The sequence below is a fragment of the Vanellus vanellus genome (genome assembly GCF_965231255.1).
Source record: "Vanellus vanellus genome assembly, chromosome: 4".
Taxonomy (NCBI): domain Eukaryota; kingdom Metazoa; phylum Chordata; class Aves; order Charadriiformes; family Charadriidae; genus Vanellus; species Vanellus vanellus.
This window is the reverse complement of record NC_138909.1, coordinates 61,042,610-61,061,244: the sequence shown is the minus strand read 5'-3', so window position 1 is coordinate 61,061,244 and position 18,635 is coordinate 61,042,610. Positions and strand designations below refer to the sequence as shown.

Here is an 18,635-nt window from a genome sequence, read left to right as displayed (position 1 = left end):
AATATATTTTTTATGTCTTATATATAAATTATGCTTTTTAGTTTTTTATAAAGTACGCTTTTAGTGTGTGTGTACATATATAAGCATATATTTTTCAATTACCCTTATAAGACCTAGCCTTATTCCAAATGGGTTTGGTTTTGCTGGAATAGCTGTCAATAACACCGGAGTCTTGTTAGTTAAGTAAGAAATGATTTATACATCTTTAACAAAACAGAAGAGGAAAATCCAGCAGAAAATTGCTTTGAAATGTTGAAAGAAGTGTTCCATCGAGTTAATTTTCATGGCTTTAAAAAATGTTTTCTGTAACCAAACCTTGAAAAAGTTTCGTTTCATTTCTTTACAATTTATTATCTGATGGTATGATTTGTAAAGTGTGTAACTTACATACTGCTAGTACATGAGGCAGAGTGGCATATGCTGTTTATATTTGCTTAGAATAGGTTTGAAATGATTGCTTTACTTGGTTGTTTTTGTTGTCTTAATATTGTGCAAGTTCCTTGGCCTGAATCATATGCATAATACTATTTTCAAGGGAAAGGGCAAGAACTTGAAATAGGATTTTACTGATGTTTTAAGAATCTTTTTATGCCGCTTCAAGCTAAGCATTCTACTAGGAAGACTTAAAAATATTTAAGAAATGTGTAAGTTTGGGTTAAATCTTATTTTCCTGAGTAGTACTTTCATCTGCTGTGATAAACAAGCACATCACTGCTTTGGAAAGGGAACAGGGCATTGTTATAATAGTGTACAGTACCTTTTTTTTTTCTGGTTGTAATTTAATGGATTGCTATGTGTTGGGCTTTACACTGATTAACGATTAAAGCTTTATTTTTTGCATCAAAGGGTTTACATGTTGAAAGAAAATTCAGGACTTTTTTTTCTTGCTTTTGTGTAAGAAGGCAGAAAGTATTGAGCTAATGACCAGAATACAAGTGTTACAGTTACAGGAACCTGATAGTTCACAATAAGGTGTTACATTACTCCTTTAGAGGTCCTGCATATATTTGAGCTGTCTTATGGGGAAAAATTTTAGCTTATTTGCCTCATGCAGTTGAAGATTTCTTGTAACCTATTTAAGACCTGCTATTTCTATTGCTTGGAGAGGACCTTTGATATTTGATGCCCCAGTGACTGTCCTGCAAATTAAATTTGTGTTTATCTAAAATGTAAAGTTTTAAACCTATTTTTTTACCAATTTGCAAGAATATCTGTTAGTAATGTGCTTGAATTTTTCAAGAGTTAAAGCCTGTTTCCATGTTTGACACATCTGTAAAACTAATTTTACTTCTGGAGCAACTGCAGAAGAAACGAGGGAGAGTATAAGTTGGGCTGTGCGCCTTACCTTACTATTTTTGTTTCACTTTTATAGATATAGTAACTGTTTGAATTTGCTATGTTTTGTACAACAGTAGAGGTATACCTTGTAGTATAGGATACAAGGCTGTTTCTAACTTGAGTCTGAGTTGCATTATAATGATTAATACAAAACTCTTGAGTAAAACCTGTTATCTTACCACTGTCATCATTTAAGTGCTAGTTTTCATTTTACAGACAATGAAACTAGGATACAAAGTAAATTATATGCCTTAGTTAACAAAATATATGTATAGCTGGTAGAATCGGAACCCAGTTTTTGAGACTCTTAGCAACATTCCTAAATCACTGCCTCTTGTAAGGTGTCCATTTTTCTCATCATAACCACTGAGCCATTGTACTGTCAACATGCAGCATTATGGTTCATTAGTGAGAGTGTATATTTCTTTGAATAAGCCTCAAAAAATTATGCCTGTCTTAACCAGAAATGTGTGACAATTGGCCGAAATACATGCCGCTTAGCTACAATAACGTTTTTTTCTCTTACATTGTTGGTTATAGTATTGTTTGTAACATAGAAAAAATTATTAATATGCATAAAATGTGAGTGTTAATTGATTTATTTCCTCCTTAGTTCTGTCTTGAAATTGTATTAGAGATAAAGATTGAATTATTGTATTGCATTCTCTCAGTTGCTTGAGAGAATAATAAACTGTAATAACAAACTTAAATGGTAAAAGGTACACTTCAGTTTTACTAGGCTTTTTACTTTTCAAAGAAAATATCTTGTAAACCACAGAAGCGATCTTGCTGAGAAGCCAAACTAATTAACTCACAATAGCCACCCACAACAACAGATGGTTACCTGAAGATGGCAAGATTTTCTTTTTGTTATCTTGAAATTCGTATATCATATGTATGTAGGACTTACTTTGGACTTGCTTAAATGGTTTTTGTCACCTCTGTTATTCAGCACCAGTTTTTTTTCCTGACTGCTTTGATAGTACAGCTTCTCGTTGCAAAGGTGTCAAGTTCTATATCTTGGCATCTGACCTTGGTCATGCTCCAATGAGCTGGAGGCTTCTTGTGTCATTGAATCCTTAGGGCATTCTAATCCTTTGCTTATACTCATTTTCAGCTAAGTAGATCCACGTGTAAATTTTTATTCTTTACATTCTACTTATGGATATTTAGCTAAACTGTTAGAAAACTTTAATCATCTGCTATGTGTGTATTTTTGGGGGGATTATGCACTGTGGTTTTGTTCTCTTATGGACAGAGGAAAAACAGTGACTTGTGAGAGAAACGCATTTGTTACCATTCTTTCTCTGCCAGGAAAAAGAAGCCTCTTTATACAGGATGAAAGGTTTATTTGAAGATGTTTTCTGTTTTTCCTTAGGTTCTGGGATATTTATTCATTTATAAAGTAATGGGGTGAAAGATTGTATTAGAAACATGTTTTTATGAAGTTAAAAAGATGAAGGAACATGGTAAACTCAGATATTTGAATGTACTTATTAGGAAGCAGTAGTGCCATATGAAAAGGGGATGATTTGTTCAAAATTGTAACGAATAGCTGGAAGATTTATTGGGACATTACTATAGCAATGCAGAAACTACTGAAAGGTAAGGGTTGAATTTGTTAAGATACTTCTTATTTAGGTTTACTAGACAATTATTTCACATTTCAGGATGTTCAATACTACAAATGTCTATTAATTTGCTTAATTTAGCATGACTCTGGGGGAAAATGGTTTTGGGAAACAAAGATTTGAATGGCTTAAGAAATGAAAAAAGGTAGTAGTTGTTGTCAAAGTTCCCCATTTCATTCTTAAAAAGTGGAAATAGGTTTAACAGCTTTGTACTAAGCAATTGACTTCAAGTGATAATCTGTACCGTACTTGGTTTTAAAATGGTCTTTGCACAGTATCAACAACTTTTTCATGGGCTGGCTAGTGTTGTAGGTTGTCAGAAAATCTTCAATCAGCTGACCCTAATCAAGATAAAATGGGGAGGGGAGCTGATCATGATCCTAAATTGAATGCAGCTAAGACAAAGCTTGTCCTGCTTAAAGTGCCATCTGTGCCTCTGATCTTTCTGAGAGTATGGTTGTGTATCTGTAGTTAAAAACTAATACTGGTCTCAGTAGGTTTCCTGTGGTGGTGACCCGAGACTGTTGGATGCCTGGCATTTGATGTATCTGGTATAGATCCGCTATCTGATGGCAGTTTTGCTTAGCTCACTGGCATAGTTAATATGTTATGCTGTACATGGTTTATACTTTATGGTTTAGTGTTATGTAGAGCTGATGTTTCTTGAGATTTGCTTTTTTGGTGACACGCAAGGATTGCTCTCTAGTTAGTCTTTTAACAGCAGAACTTCAGGATTCCAAGGCAGAAGAATTTCTCTGAAAATGTAAAACCTGTCTTGGAGTTATGTGCAGAATTCCAACATTCACAAGTAGATTTATTGTGGTTGCAAGGAAAACTATGAAAACATGAACTTGTTATGAAAGAATGGGGGGGGGGGTTCTTCTTAAAGGAATAGCTCTAACAGGCTGGGACATCTAGATTAATTCAGCAAAAAGAACTCATTTTTTTTGTTACTGTTCAAACAAGAAAAATCCTGTGTCTGTTTTTGATCATTAGCTGTCCAACCTGTCAAAACTGCTGGTTTGCATCTCTGGAAGCATATAACACATTGTTATTGCAAAATTCTGTTCTAAATTAGCATTTTAGAGCTGAGTAGATTTAAATAATAATACAGAGATACTTGGGTTATGTTTGTGCTCAAGAACGTTAGTTTTTTCAGATTCATTTTCTTTCTGATGGTGCCTGTGTGCTAATATATTTAAGAAAGAATAAAAGTTCAGCAGTTCTTGGGGGCAGAGTGGGAAACCCTGCAGACAGCAAGGTCAGAGAAGGAAGAATGGTGCTTCAGGTGCTGGAGGGAGAGATTCCCCTGCAGCTTGTGGAAAGAGGATGATGGTGAAGCAGGTAGCATCTGCAGCCCATGAAGGACCATGTTGGAACAGATGACCGCACTGCAGTCTATGGAGGACCCCACAATGGAGCAGGCAGAGATGCCCTGAAGGCAGCTACAGCCCGTGGAGAGCCCATGCTGGAGCAGGCTCCTGGCAAGAATTGCAACTGTAGAGAGGAGCCCATGCAGGAACAGGTCTTCTGGCGGGAACTGTGGGCTTGTGGAGCAATCCCTTCCTGAAGGACTGTGCCCTGTGGAAATCACATGCTAGAGCAGTTCATTAAGAACTGCAGCTGTGGGAAGGACCCACACTGGAGCAGTTCATGAAGGCCTGTAGCCTGTGGGAAGGACCCCATGCTGGAGCAGAGAAAAAACGTGAGAATGAAGGAGCAGCAGAGAGGAGAACTGCATCATCCCAGTTCCCTGTTCTCCTTGCGCTGTTTGGGGTGGGTAAGGAGGTAGAGTCAGGAACGAAGGAGTGAAATTGAAGCCAGGAAAGAAGGGGTGGTAAGGTGGTTTTAGTTTTGCCTTTCTCATTATGCAAACCTATTTTTATTGGCAATAAATGAAATAAATTTTCCCTGAGTTGAGTCTGGCTTGCCTGTGACAGTAATTGGTCTTTGTCTTCACCCACAAGTTTTTCCATCTTATTTTCTTCCCCTACCCTGTTGAGTAGGGAGGAGTGAGAGAGCATGGGTGGGGGTTCGCAGCTGGCCAAGGTCAACCCAGCACAGTGTGTTACTGAAAGCAGATAACTTCAAGAACCTTTTGGAATGGAACTGTGGTTGTAATTTAGTGGTACAGAGAAAAGGAGGAAATATATTTGGTAATTAATAAGGATGGGGCGGGACACACATTGTTCAGGTTGTGTGTGAACTGGAAATGAATGGGATGAAGAAGGATATTGGTGCTGTAGTTAATCAGGTTCATATTCACCTGCCAAAACACTGCAGCTGTGATAAAGACTCATACACAACTAGGATACTTTAGGAAAAGTACTGTCTACGGTTTAAGGAAGCCTGATGTAAATGTAAAAGAAAGGCATCATCTTGAAATCCTGGTCACCTGTGATCAGGAAACAGGTGTTCAAATGAGAATGGTGCAGAAAAGATGGGGTTGAATTTCATGAGAGAAAACTGCATGGCCTAGATTAGCCTAGCAAAATGAAGTGTAAAGGGGGTTAATAATATTCTTTGTAAATACATCAAGGTGCTAAATACCCATGAACAATATCTGTTTAAGTATAAGAACAATGTTGCCTCAAAAGCAAACTAGAATAACTTAGCATGAGTAAATTTAAAAAAGAAATCAGAAGGTTAATTTTAACTATTAGCACAGTTGGTGTGGGAAAAGCTTTAAAGCAATTGGTGGTTCAGGAAGAGAAGCATATGTGGTGGAGAGCTCTTAAGTTATTAAGCTCCATTTCAAAAGTTGTTTAAAGAAAGTAGATGGTGTGTTTCTGTTCAGTAGGAGAAGACTGGACTTGATATAGGTAGTCTGTTTAAGTCCTATATTCCCTCTAGACCAAAGTACGTCTCCTGATAAAACATGTAAAGTTATCTTAAAGTTTTCTAAATAAATCAAGTACTACAAGTGAGTATACAGTCTTGATTTACTTGTAGTGATGGTATAAATGAAATTAAAATATTGAAAGTACAGCACACGTAGCTCAAATGGTGAGGAGCCCATATCCTAATTCCTAGCTTAGTTTGCTACAAGTTTACACACTTTTTAATAAAAGGAATGATGACTGGAATTCAGAGCTTGATTTACAGTATTCAGATGCCTCCAGTAACTGTGATAAGTAATCAATTGAAATGTATGAGTTTACCTTTCCTTTTAAGAAAGGTGTCCTCTGCTATTTGAAAATAGAGCCACGTGAACCAGACAACTCCTTGGAAATATCTGAAGAGTTGACAATTACTGACTACATTGTACTGATGATTATGATAGAATTTATTTAAGAGGATTGTAGGATGTGTATTTTGTTCTCAAAACCCATTTTTACTTGTTTAAAACATCTAGCTTTTTTTCTTTTTTTAAGACTGTGAGCCAGAAGAGCTAACTGACTGGTCTATGGATGAGAAATGTTCCTTTTGTAATTTACACAAAGAAACAGTCAGTGTAAGTATGAACATGATACCAAGCATGACTCCCCAACACCCAATTTTTGGTATGAAAGTAAGAATAGGAGAACTGAATTTTGCAAATAGGTTAATACTGCATTTTTTACTCAAGATAGTTTGGCTATGAGAGGGAGTGAGATGGTTTGGCTTTATAGTAAATATCTTTTTAGTTGTTCTTTTTCACTCTGTAATTCAATAACTTAACTGTATATTGTACTACCAGTAGACTAACTTCTGCAAGAGATGTTATAATCTCGTGTGTCTTCCAGGATCGTGCATCAGTCATCGGTTCTTCACAGTCAACGCCTACAGAGGAACTGTCATCTCAGGGCCAGTCCAACACTGATAAGATTGAATGCCAAGCAGAAAACTATCTAAATGCACTCTTTCGAAAGAAAGGTAATCAAAGCATGTCTTTTATATTAAGAGATGTGACATAAATCTAGAAGAATCAAATGATTTTGGGTTGTTTTTGATTCCTGAGTAGTTTTTATTTATCTACTGAATGCTGCTGCTCTTTATTCGTTTGGTTTTTCTTCATCTTTTTTCCTTGCTTACTTGAATCACCAAATGAAGCACTACTCTTCCTACTTGCTATTGCTGTTAGTTCTGTTGCATTGTGTGTCATTCTCTTGAATCCCTGTTCATTACGTTTTATTGGCTTTTTTTTACCATGAGCTGCTATTTTGTTTTCATGCCAACTTCAGGAGCCATTCTCTGGAATCTTAAGCATTTAAACATTTTCTGTTCTTAAACTTTCACTTCTAGTTTTCAGCAGGAAGACCATTTTAGGTGAGAGAATGTCTTACAGATTACAAAATGGGATTTCAGATCTTCTCGCACAAATGGTGCTACTTCAAATACATTCAAGTCAGAGGTTGAAACTTCTTATCAAAATATAGTATTTAGTAACTCATTATTTTTTTTACTATCCTTGTTCTTTGGCATTCAGCAAGTTACAGCAGTACATGAGTGACTGACAAGTCAGCTTGGTCCATCTAAGTTACTTAGCTAGTCACTGTCACCAGCAGCAAAAATACTCATTTTCTTCCTTGAATTTCTGTGTAAGGAACGTGAATTCAGCTCTATTCAGTAACTTCAGCTTTCACAGGTTTTTCTTGGGTTTAGTAAATGTACTTGAATGTCAGAATAGCTGAGTCACTAAGGTAACAGCCCTCTCTTGCTCTAACAACTGGAGAGAGTCAGACACATTCTCTTTCATCATATAGGTGGGAGAAAAAAATAGTTAATTTTCTTCCCTTTACCTTGATGTAGCAGGAAGAGACTACTATGCCCTTGAACCTGAGGCAGGTGGAATCTTTTTCTGTACAGGGCATCTGTCTGAGCTGACATTTTGCTTAAGGCTTTAAAGAACTTTGGATAGAGTGCAACAGCATTTTGAGTCCATCTTCATTCCTCAACTTTCTTTAAAACCAACTATTTTCCATTTGAAATAAAATATCCAATGAAGCTGCCACCTCATCACTTCTGAAATTCTTACTATGTTTTTCATCACGAGCCCAGTTACATGGCATCTTCCTAGGCAGGTATTTTAATTCCTTTTGATTTATACTTTCTCAGATCTTTGTGTTCTTGATGTAGTGTTTTTCAACATTTGCCTGCTTTATGCTTCTGCTGAAGATGCTGTCTTTTGATTCTCCTTGAGAGGACCTTTTATCATGGGAGAAGTGAGACTTGGCGTGACCTCACCTTACCAGAGTGACTGACCTCTGAAGTTTTTCACAAAGAGCATTTGGCTTTTAGTGTCTTCCTTAAACTTTTTGATTTGCCAGATCAGTAATGCTAGGTTAAAAAGGTTTTGTCTATTGAAAAATAGTGTCTTCCAATTGGGTTTGTGATTGTCTGAAGGACATATGTATTCTTGGGTAAGTGGTACTTTGCTGAAGAGTTTTCTAAGAATATTGCTTCAGTTCTGCTTCCAGCAAAGTCTCTTAAGTTGTTCAAATTATGGGAAGTGAAAAGGAAAAAAAATTTAGTATCTGCAAAGGGCATGTGAAACCAATTTATGAGGTATTTAAGTAATTGTCTTGGCTTTGTAGGAGGAAGATGGAGAGTTTTACTAGGAAAATCCCAAGTCTGCTTTCTGAATTTTTATAGGTTTTTGAGATCAGTTATCAACTTAGGAAAAAAGGAATCAAAAAAAACTTCAAGTAATTGTTAAGCTAAGGAACAGTTCTTATACCTGGTACTAAAACAGATGCCCTTTCATTATCAAAAACCAGAATTCTTGGTTGGCTATCTTCAAGAGGGAAGTAACACTTTTTTCACTTGTTCTGATTGCAAACTCCTCAAGATCATATACTGTCTCTTCTATCGTAACAAGCATGGTTTCATTTAGGGCCTCTGAACAACTTCATAGACTAGTAAGCACGTTTAAGAGTTGTGTTTATTGGTCTCATTATCCTTTTATTTTAGAAAAATTAGTATATGACTGGATCCTGACTTAATTTGCAGACTGATTTTTGGGGATTGGTTTGGGTTTTTTTTGACATCAGGAAACTAGTACAGAAGATCTTGAAACACACAACCATGTTATATCATTGTCTATGCCTTCAGGCATTCACAGGTGACAATTTGTCTGTAGAATATTAGACAAAGATGATTCCTCTTTCCTTTTAAGAGGGTGATAGAATTGCTGCCAAGATGGGTGAACACTTGGGAGGCTATAAGTAACAAAATGTCTTCCTATTAGGAACCTATCTTCCCTATGAGTTAGTGAAAGACCAGTTTGGTAGGTAGTTGTCTGTAAGAAAGTCCTATCCTTCGCAGACGCCTCAGTAAATCCGAAGTAATTTTTGTCATCAAACATCAATTGTTTCCATTAAACAAGACATCTGAAAACCAGATGCTTTCTTCCTAGGTATGACGTCTGTCTTTACCCATTTGATGTTGTAAGCATGGTAGACTGTGATAGTTTTCCACTTACATAACATTAAAATACATCCATTTTCATTTGTCAAAGAAGCAGTTATGAGGAAAAAACATGTGCTTTAAAAAATACCTACTAGTGCTTTGTTTGGTTTTGTGGGGTTTTTTGTACTATGAATGTTACAGAATGTGGCATATGTAATCATCATTACATGGCAGAACCATAGTTTAAGAGCTTGATCAGCCATTTTAATCATGGATTATGAATTTTCTGGCTTTCTAGTGATCCACATTGTATGTTCTTGGAAGCCTTTCTCCCCCCCCCATGCAATATTAATGTGACCTCTTTAAACAAAAACAAAAGAAAAGGTCATTTAAATACATTCATGGTTGTGAATCAAGTTCTGTATCTTCAGGACATTATCCAGGACATTATCCACCAGGAGAAAACGGAAATCTGGAGAGCTTTTGTAGAAATAAAGGGAATTGAGGCACAAAATTAGAGGGAGTAAAAATGGGTCAGAATGATTTGAGTCTTTCCAGTTTCTCTGGGCAGCTCTGTCAGGTTTTCAGCACCATGTTTTCCATACCAAAATTTCCCTGTAAGCTTTTTTGAAGTTCTTCATTGTGTCTAGGTATGTCTCATATTCACGGATTCACAGAGTTTGAGTTGGAAGGGACCTCTAGAGATCATCTAGTCCAACTCCCCTGCTAAAGCAGGATTGCCCAGAGCACATTACTCAGGACTGCATCCAGGCGGGTCTTGAAAATCTCCAGGGAAGGGGACTCCACAACCTCCCTGGGCAGCCTGTTCCAGTGCTCTGTCACCCTCACCGTAAAGAAGTGTTTCCGTGTATTTGAACGGAACTTCCTGTGTTCTAATTTGTGCCCATTGCCCCACGTCCTGTCACTGGGAACCATTGAAAAGAGCCTGGCTCCATCCTCCTTCAACCCACCCTTTAGATACTTGTATGCATTAATAAGGTCTCCCCTCAGCCTTCTCTTCTCCAGGCTAAAGAGTCCCAGCTCTCTCAGCCTTTCCTCATAAGGGAGATGCTCCAATCCCTCAATCATCTTAGTTTCCCTAAAACACTTCCATTCATAACTATGGCTTTCTTACACCATACCATATACCTGCATGTAATTCTGAGTTCTTCTGTTCTTGGCTTAGTTATATCTTGGAGATACATAGATGTCACAAACTGGCTATGCTTCTTGGACAGTGTATATATAATTTGGCAAAGCTATGAAAATGTAATTTTGCACACGTAATCTCAGACTACAAAAAAAGCATTACTTTGAGGTGTAGTTTTGAGGTGTAGAAACTACTTGGTCCAATGTGCAGTTCCTTTTTATTAATAATTTAAAAAAATCTAATTTATCCTTTCAAAATCTGGAAGGTTTTCTGTAAGAACAAACTCTGTCCCAGCTTGTGCAGTAAACTTGTATGACATCCTTGCTATCCCTGTTCCTCAAGTTAGGAAAGAATGTTTAGCAGGATTTCAGCTGCTTTTTTAAGGAAGTGAAACATACTTTTTGTGTTGCCTGCCTACCAACGTTACTGTAGTCACTGACGTCTGAATTTTTTGGTCATTTTCAACTACATTTGATGAAAATCCTTAGGGATATTACTGTATATAAAGTAATGAACATTACCATCTGAGTGGAGGAAGGAAAAATGTTGAATATTTACAAGAACAGAAAACTAGAGTGAACTTGGCTCTTATTCCTCTGTTCATTGATCAGTCAAGTTAACTAAACTAATCATGATACCTGGCTCAGAATAGACTGCTGTATTCTGTTTTTAACTTGCTGGTGATCTGATGGTGAGCTGGACAAGTCTGTGTCGAGCTAAGAATATTGCTGGCACAGTTTGGTGGCTGTTGAGGTGGGTTTGTTCTAGAAAACGTGGCCTTTTTGTGAAAAGGCAAGAAGAGCTGGAGTGACTACAGGAAACATGCTGATAAGCAACGACACGTTCTTAGTTCTGCTACTCACACAGCAGGATTGTAAGGTACAAGGGAGGTTGTGATTCCCTGCCAATTTCCACTGCCTTTTGGTATTGTATCAGAAGAGAAAATAAGTTGCTATTTTGACTTTTTAATTAAAAAAAAAATAAATCTGTTTTTCAAGATATAGAATACTGTTGTGGAGCATTATTTTGGGAGACTTTAACTTCTTGTCCATTGTCCTGGCAAATACTCGTGTAATTCTGAACTGTCAGTTAAAACAGTTGTTACTTTATGCATTGGAGTCTAATGATCATTATTGTTAGTGTACAGAATAGTTAAGAGTATGGATTTGAATAGTTACAAGGTGGTGCAGTACATAAACTGAGGAAGTATTAATACTAAATGTAAGCTTTGAATTACAATAAATTATTGCAATTAGTCATAATTACACATCATCTTTACTACTGCATTCTCTTGCGTTCTGACTGTAATTTTGAAAATACCAGATTACATCATACAAATGCGTAAATTGGCCTTCTCTTATCCTAATAATATCAGGAGATCTACAGTGATCAAAGAGGAACTAGAGGGACATAAGAGCTATCTTTTACTCCAAATCCTTGGAGACTGTTCTGCTGGGTTTGAAGTAGCACGTGTGTACGTACATGATCCATGGAGTAAATACAGCTGCCTTGTGTTGTAAATCCACTATGTGAAAAATAAAAGTTAAACAGATGTAGGCATTTAGATTAAAAACTTTATTACAAGTCATGACCATAGCTACTTATAAAACAGCTTAGAATAAAAACTTTTTAGGTCGTACAAAGTATATCTGGTGCCATCTGCTGATAATAATTAAGAAATATTTGCTAGTGATACTAAGTTCAGAGACCTAATACTTTTCTTACCTCAAAATTCATTAAATTGCATTTAAAACATTTGTAATTAGTCACATAAATTTCCCATGTGTAGTGAAACTTTACCTCTGTGAGCTTAAAATTATAGGTCTCTGTTTTCATTGCATACTTGTATAATAATACAAACTTACATCCATTGAATGTAAGTAATTAGACTTTATATAACACACGTCAAGTGCGTGTAGCCTATTCTGGTCACTCAGGAGTCTTATATTGGTAAAATGTTATATGAAGGTTGCATTTACCCTTAAAAAGCCTATTTTCTTTCAAAAATCTATGGTGTGCAAAAAGAAAATAGTAAATGAAACTAATCACTTTTTCTTCTTTCCTTTGAATATCGAACCTTGCTCTCATTTCTGTTTTATATGGCATTTGGATAGCAGTGGGAAGTTATTTCTAACTTCAAAGTACTCTAAATTAGTTTTTCCTCATAATAGAAGAGAGGTTCTTTTTCATGTAAGGAAAAATGAGGAAAGGCAAGCAGTGGAGCAGGCTACCCAGAGAGGTTATACGGTCTCCATCCATGGAAGTATTCAAGACCTAACTGAATAAAACCCAGAGCGACCTGACTTGATCTCATGGTTGACCTGCTTTGAGCAGACAGTTTTACTAGAGAGACCTCCCAAGGTCCTTCCAATGTGAATTACAATTTAATGACTTACTCGATAGAACAGTTGATACTGAAGATGTGATAGTGACACTATTTGCATTTATGGCAGTTAGACTTAACTGTAGCCTAGCCCTGTAGATTGAATATGCGTTAGCAGCAAGAGCACTTCAGATGCTCCCCTGGAGCACATCTTCCAGATTATATGTTCTAAGATACCTTTTCTATTTTTCCCTAGCACTAGGTTTTTAGAGTAAATTAACTTAAAATCTGTAAATTGCCAGTAGCTGTAGCAGTTGAATATATGAGAAATTTTGCTGTCTTTATTCTTCCATAGGGAGCACTTAGAAATTATTAGAAAAAAAATATAATATTTTCTTTAGTATTACTTTTAAAAGCAAGAAAATAAATCCTTTGTTATTCCAACAAGGTCAAAAAATGACTTTGCTCCTAATGGAAAAGTGAACTTCACCTGCAAGTGTCTAAAAGCAATTCATGCTTGGATACTAGCAGCGTGAAGAGTCTAAAATGGAATAGAAAGGCAACAGAAAATTGGCAGTTCTGAACTAGTTTTGTCTTGCGGTTTTATAATAATTGATGCTGGGGATGGTGATTAAAAAGCAGAAAATTATTCCAGGCTGCTGTGATTTCCAGGTAGATGTCCTTGTGCTCTATGATCTTTTGCTTTTTAAAGGTACAGATCATACCAGGATGTAAAATAACCATCATTACCATTTGCACTGATGATCACCTGTTCTCCAAAAATCTTTGAAGTTTTTGGGTGCATGGGTTGTTCCAGACCAGATATCTGGTAGACTATTCAGTGTTGATGACTTGTGTATTTTGTTTTGTATGAGTTTCTTGATTACTGGCTGTTAGATTTTTGTTTGCTTGTGCTTGGGTTTGTTTGGTTTGTTGTGTTTTGTGTTTTTTTTTTTTTTTTTTAAGCTCAGCTATTGATCTGTAGTTTTCATTGTCTAGAGCTACAATTCCTGTCATGCAGACACTTATTTTTTTTGCTAGATAATTCAGGTTTTCAATTCCATCTCTTAACTTTCCTTGTTCTTTTGTTATTTTTGCATATACATTAGCATTTTTACACCTTACTGCTTCAGTACCTTTTGACTTTTTTGTTTCCTTGTAAGTGTGTGTCTAGGATGATAAAATTCCAGTTGAACATTTATTGGGCTCATTCTTTAAGAATCGAGAAATACCAATAAACAGAGAATACCTGTGCCTGGGTGTTACATGATGGGGAGAGATCTCTTTCTTTGTAGGTATCCTCTATAATTTAGAATTTTACCTTGTGCCTCTCCTCTAGAAACTCCTATCGATTTTAGAAATGTTGGTAGAGTGAAAGATTGTCAGAAGATAGAGCTTCATCTATAAGCAGGCTTGTCTTTTCATGCCTTGCATAAGGTATTTTGAAGCCAAGATGTCTAGCATATAGTCAGTCTTTGAAAATGTTGGAGCTTCACCTTACCTCATAAAGCATTACTGAACAGCTAACCAAAAGATATTGACAAGAAGCATCTAAACAGTCAGCTGCCCTTTCATATGCTTTAGACAGCAGATTGCATGTTTGCAAGCTTGTAATTCCTTGACATACTCTGAAAATGAATTCTCAAATGTAATGTTTTGAATAAACCTGAAACAAACAAACAAGATCTTATACGCGTTCATCCTAAACTTGAGCAGCATTCTTTGATCTGTCTCAGTGGTCACTCTCTTGCTAATAGATGGATAAAGGAACAGGAACAGCTCCTCAAAAGTCCAACTGTTTTGTTTTATGAAAAGGACTAATCTATAGAACTGCACTTTAGTTATTTTTATTATAGTTGTTCTTTGGAAGTAACTTCATGTATTAATTCATAACTTTATTTAACTTCCACTGTTCAAAACTCTTTATTTTCAAAACTGAAAATGAACAGTCTGCAAATGAAAATTCAACTTATTTACTAACAATAAATACAGATTCTGACTCCCATACTTGCATTATTTATCTACCCACATAGTTAGATTTGCATGCTATGACAGAGGAATAAGGTAAAAATGACTGGTGTGTGCTAAACACATTATTCCAAGTGACATCCAGTTGGGAATGCTCATAAGAAAAGCTTACTAGACATCTGAGTTAATGTGTTCATTACATGTATATTTTTACACACCTTTATTGTGCTTATAGGAAGTATTTACATAAAGAAAAGTAATGAAGTTTGTTTTTTTAATACATCTGTTGCCTGTATTGTTGTTGTTTTTTATTCCTAGATCTTCCTCAGAACTGTGATCCTAACATTCCCCTAGTTGCTCAGGAATTAATGAAAAAAATGATCCGTCAGTTTGCGATTGAGTACATTTCAAAAAGTAGCAAAATTCAAGAGAACAGAAACGGTTCATCGTTTGAACCAAGTCTGATATGTAAAAGCATCCAAATGAACCAAACAGAAAACTCGCTTCAGGAAGAACAGGATAGCCCTCTAGACCTCACTGTGAATCGAACTCAAGAACAGAATACTCAGCAAGGTAAACTTCTATATTTGCTTGTATATGTTTTGCTGTCATTTATTACTTTATTATGTCTTATTAGCTTTTTTAAAAAAAAAAGTGTTTGTGTTAAATATCTATACATTTTGTCTTTCCAAAGTAGTAATCATTATATAGGAAAAAAAAAATATCCTGTGTAATTAAAGTAAGGTTGAAGGAAAACTGGCATTGCATCAACTTAACGCTCAATACATTTAATAAATTCACGCATTTTCCTTCCAAAACCACTAAAAATATTATAAGAGGACTGTACAAAAAAAGCTAAAACAAACCACCACACACAAAAAATCCCGCATTCTTTCTAAAAACATTTTTTCATGTTGTGTATTAGCAGATAAATATTCTAATTTCTGAGTGCCTGTGTTAAATAAGTGGCATTGGAATTTCTCAGCTTTAGAATACTGAATCTAAGTCAGCTCACCTGTGGCTGTCACAGGTAACTGGTTCAAGATTTTATTGAAAAAATGGCTGTTAAGAAGCCTTCTGAGGAAAGAGACAGATACTGGAATTTCAGAGATCAAAGGTCATTCTGTATGTGTCAGCACTTGGATGCTTTGATTCTTTAAATACAGACTGGTTAGAATGATGGAAAGAGAAGATTCATTTGGGAGGAAATTTCCGTGCCTCATGTTTTAATGATTATACATCAGTACAACTTTCTTAATTGAGCTAGACAAAGAAAAATAAACTCTCTCACTATCATTTACAAAAAAGAAATAACTTCTTTGCTTCGTGGAATATTGCTATCTAAAACTGATAACAACATAATCACAAGAGCGTTTTAGACTTTGAACTTGATTTGGATTAGCAGCAATTTTCAGGAAGGGTTGTCATGCACTGTCATGCAAGTGAAAACCAGTGGCAAAAGCAGCTTTTGTCTTTCACAGATACAAGGGTCCATGTTAATCCAGTAATACTGCAGACCAAAGGGGAAAGTTTACCTGTATGTCATGTGCCATACTAAAAGAGTTAAGAGAAGGTAGAACTGCAGAATTAAGTTGAGTCTTTTTTTTTTTTTTTTTTTTTTAATCACATTGGTCAGAATGAAAGTGGATTTTGTATGTGTGCGCTTAACAATGCAGTCTTTAATTAGATAACACATCCTTGGGTGGGGGGGAATTCTGAGATGGATTTGTCTTGCTAAATGTAAATATTCTAGATTAAATTTAAAGCATCCCTTCTCTTTGACAGCAGAAACATTAAGAAATTGTGGAATTCCTGCTTTTATTCTGCGTGGTCAGCATAAACCAGTTTATGCCTGGGTTTAGCAAATACCTTGTGCAGATTAAATCCTGAGAAAATAATCTGTTGTTCTTTGACATAACTCTGCTATGGATTAACTACAGATTTTAGAGATTTATAACTGGCCAGGCTGAAGCAGGTTTCTTTTGCAAGGGTAATAAAAAGTACTTTCCTGATATCAGCAGCATTGGTTGTTGCTTACTTCAACAGCTGGTTATAAAGAATAACTAGTTTAAAATGTCCCTGAGGGAGCAAAGTCCCCAAAGACAGGTTCTGGTCCTTGCTGAACCCAAATAAACCTTTGAGGAATGAAAGGGAAGGCAGAGGGTGAAAGGGGCAGGGATAGGAAGAAAGTTCTGCTGCTACCCTCAGCTACTTGAAAATCTATTGATTTTTTCCTCAAAAAAACCCAACCTTTAACGTATAGAGAGATTGAGGTATCTCAGTCTTTGGTTTTTTTTTATATCACTTGAATTTTTCTTAGAGTAAATGGCACTTTTATAATTGTGTCTTCAGCAATACATCTGAGGATAAAATAGTTTACTGTGTAAACTTTGTGTAGTGTGTAAGATATTGTAGGTTCTCAAAACTTACACTGTCATTTTTGCTGGAGTGCTTTGTAGGTGTTAAAGATAATAGCCTTGCTGTGAAGTTTAGAGCTACTGAAGTGAGAGGAAGTATTGAAACAAGACTGTAGCTGGAGAAAGGTTTCAAGCCATCGTATCTACCGGGGAAGACCAGGGAAGTTGTATGGCACTTCCCGTTTCCCACAAACATACTGATTTTTGAGCTAGCTTAGCTTTCCACTGTAGCGGTAGCAACACAAACAAATGAGATCAAGATGGAAAAAGTCGGTCTGCTTTATTTATTTGCATCACGATCTAGGTGCAATGATTCATTAAAAGTTCTTTCTATTAGCTGTTGTCAGGGACTATGTATTATTATTTTCCGTACCCTTCTCTTCTGTCCTTTTCCTGAAGAAAGGTTGGATATATTGAAGTGTTACGTGCTTACAGTAGGGAATTGTGAAACTTCTAAATTAGATAATTTTTAAAAATACATTATTCTGTGTCTGACAGTCTGGAGACTCATAAAAGCTATACCATGGTTCCCTTCTTAGTAGTGTCTTTTAACTGTTGTGCAACTCTCTTTATTATTTGCTACTTATAATTCCTGAAACACTTTCCAAATGAAATGGCAATAATAGAGTAGGAATTTCAAATTTGTACATTGCTCTGATGGATCCTTGAAGTTGAAGTCTTTTTAATTCAAATCCTGTGAAGCAGATAATGATCTAAATAAAAAATACCTCAGGTTTATTTTCTGTTTAGGCGGGTGCTTTGTATTTACAGTAGTCATCTTTAAAATTAGTGATCTAAATAATAAAACAGGCAGTCTTGTTCCTTTACTATGGCAATGATTCTTGGACTTGACTTGAGAGGAAGGATTAAGCTTTATTTTTCAGATCACTAGAAGCATTGTTTTGCACTGAGCAGATCCAGGCTAAGTGCTACCTCAATACTGTAAAAAAGATTCTTCCACTGAAGGTGTCTGGATGATCTTGTCTTCATTTCATTTAAGAAAGCTTCTTACTTTTCTCCGGTATCTCTGGGCCATCTGAAGTACTTCCAAATATTCTGATCTGACACTTCCAGGCTGGATACCCCTGTGCATTGGGTTTACATGGCAAGGGCTGCACTGGTGGCCATCTATGAGAAGAGGTCAGGGGCTGCGCTGTGCCTAGATGCTCCACAGCAGACCCACCTCAGGCCAAAGCGGTGAACATCAGTGAGGTTTGTGGTGCCTCTGTGAAAATATACTGAAGAAAGAGCAAAAATGCTGGACAGGCAGAGGAGTGAGAAAGAGCAGAACAAACAAGGTCAGAGAAGGAGGGGGAGGAGACTCTCCAGGCACCAGAGCAGGTATTTCTCTGCAGCACATGGACAGGACCATGGTGGAGCAAGTATTCCCCCGCAGCTACTGGATGAGACCACTCTGGAGCAGATACTCACACTGCAGCCTATGGAAGACCCCACATTGGAGCAGCTGGATATTTCCT

At 36.4% G+C, this 18,635-nt stretch overlaps 1 protein-coding gene across 3 annotated transcripts in view; it reads left to right on the top strand.

The window, feature by feature from the left end:
- Positions 1 to 18,635, top strand: part of LCORL (ligand dependent nuclear receptor corepressor like) — a gene marked incomplete at both ends in the record, with an annotated part of 85,961 nt that overhangs the window by 27,727 nt on the left and 39,599 nt on the right. For all 3 annotated transcript variants that reach the window (XM_082482907.1, XM_082482906.1, XM_082482908.1), the window contains 3 exons: positions 6,344 to 6,423; positions 6,695 to 6,824; positions 15,059 to 15,313. In XM_082482907.1, coding sequence (XP_082339033.1) covers positions 6,344 to 6,423; positions 6,695 to 6,824; positions 15,059 to 15,313 — 465 coding nt within the window. The remainder of the gene's footprint in view (positions 1 to 6,343; positions 6,424 to 6,694; positions 6,825 to 15,058; positions 15,314 to 18,635) is intronic.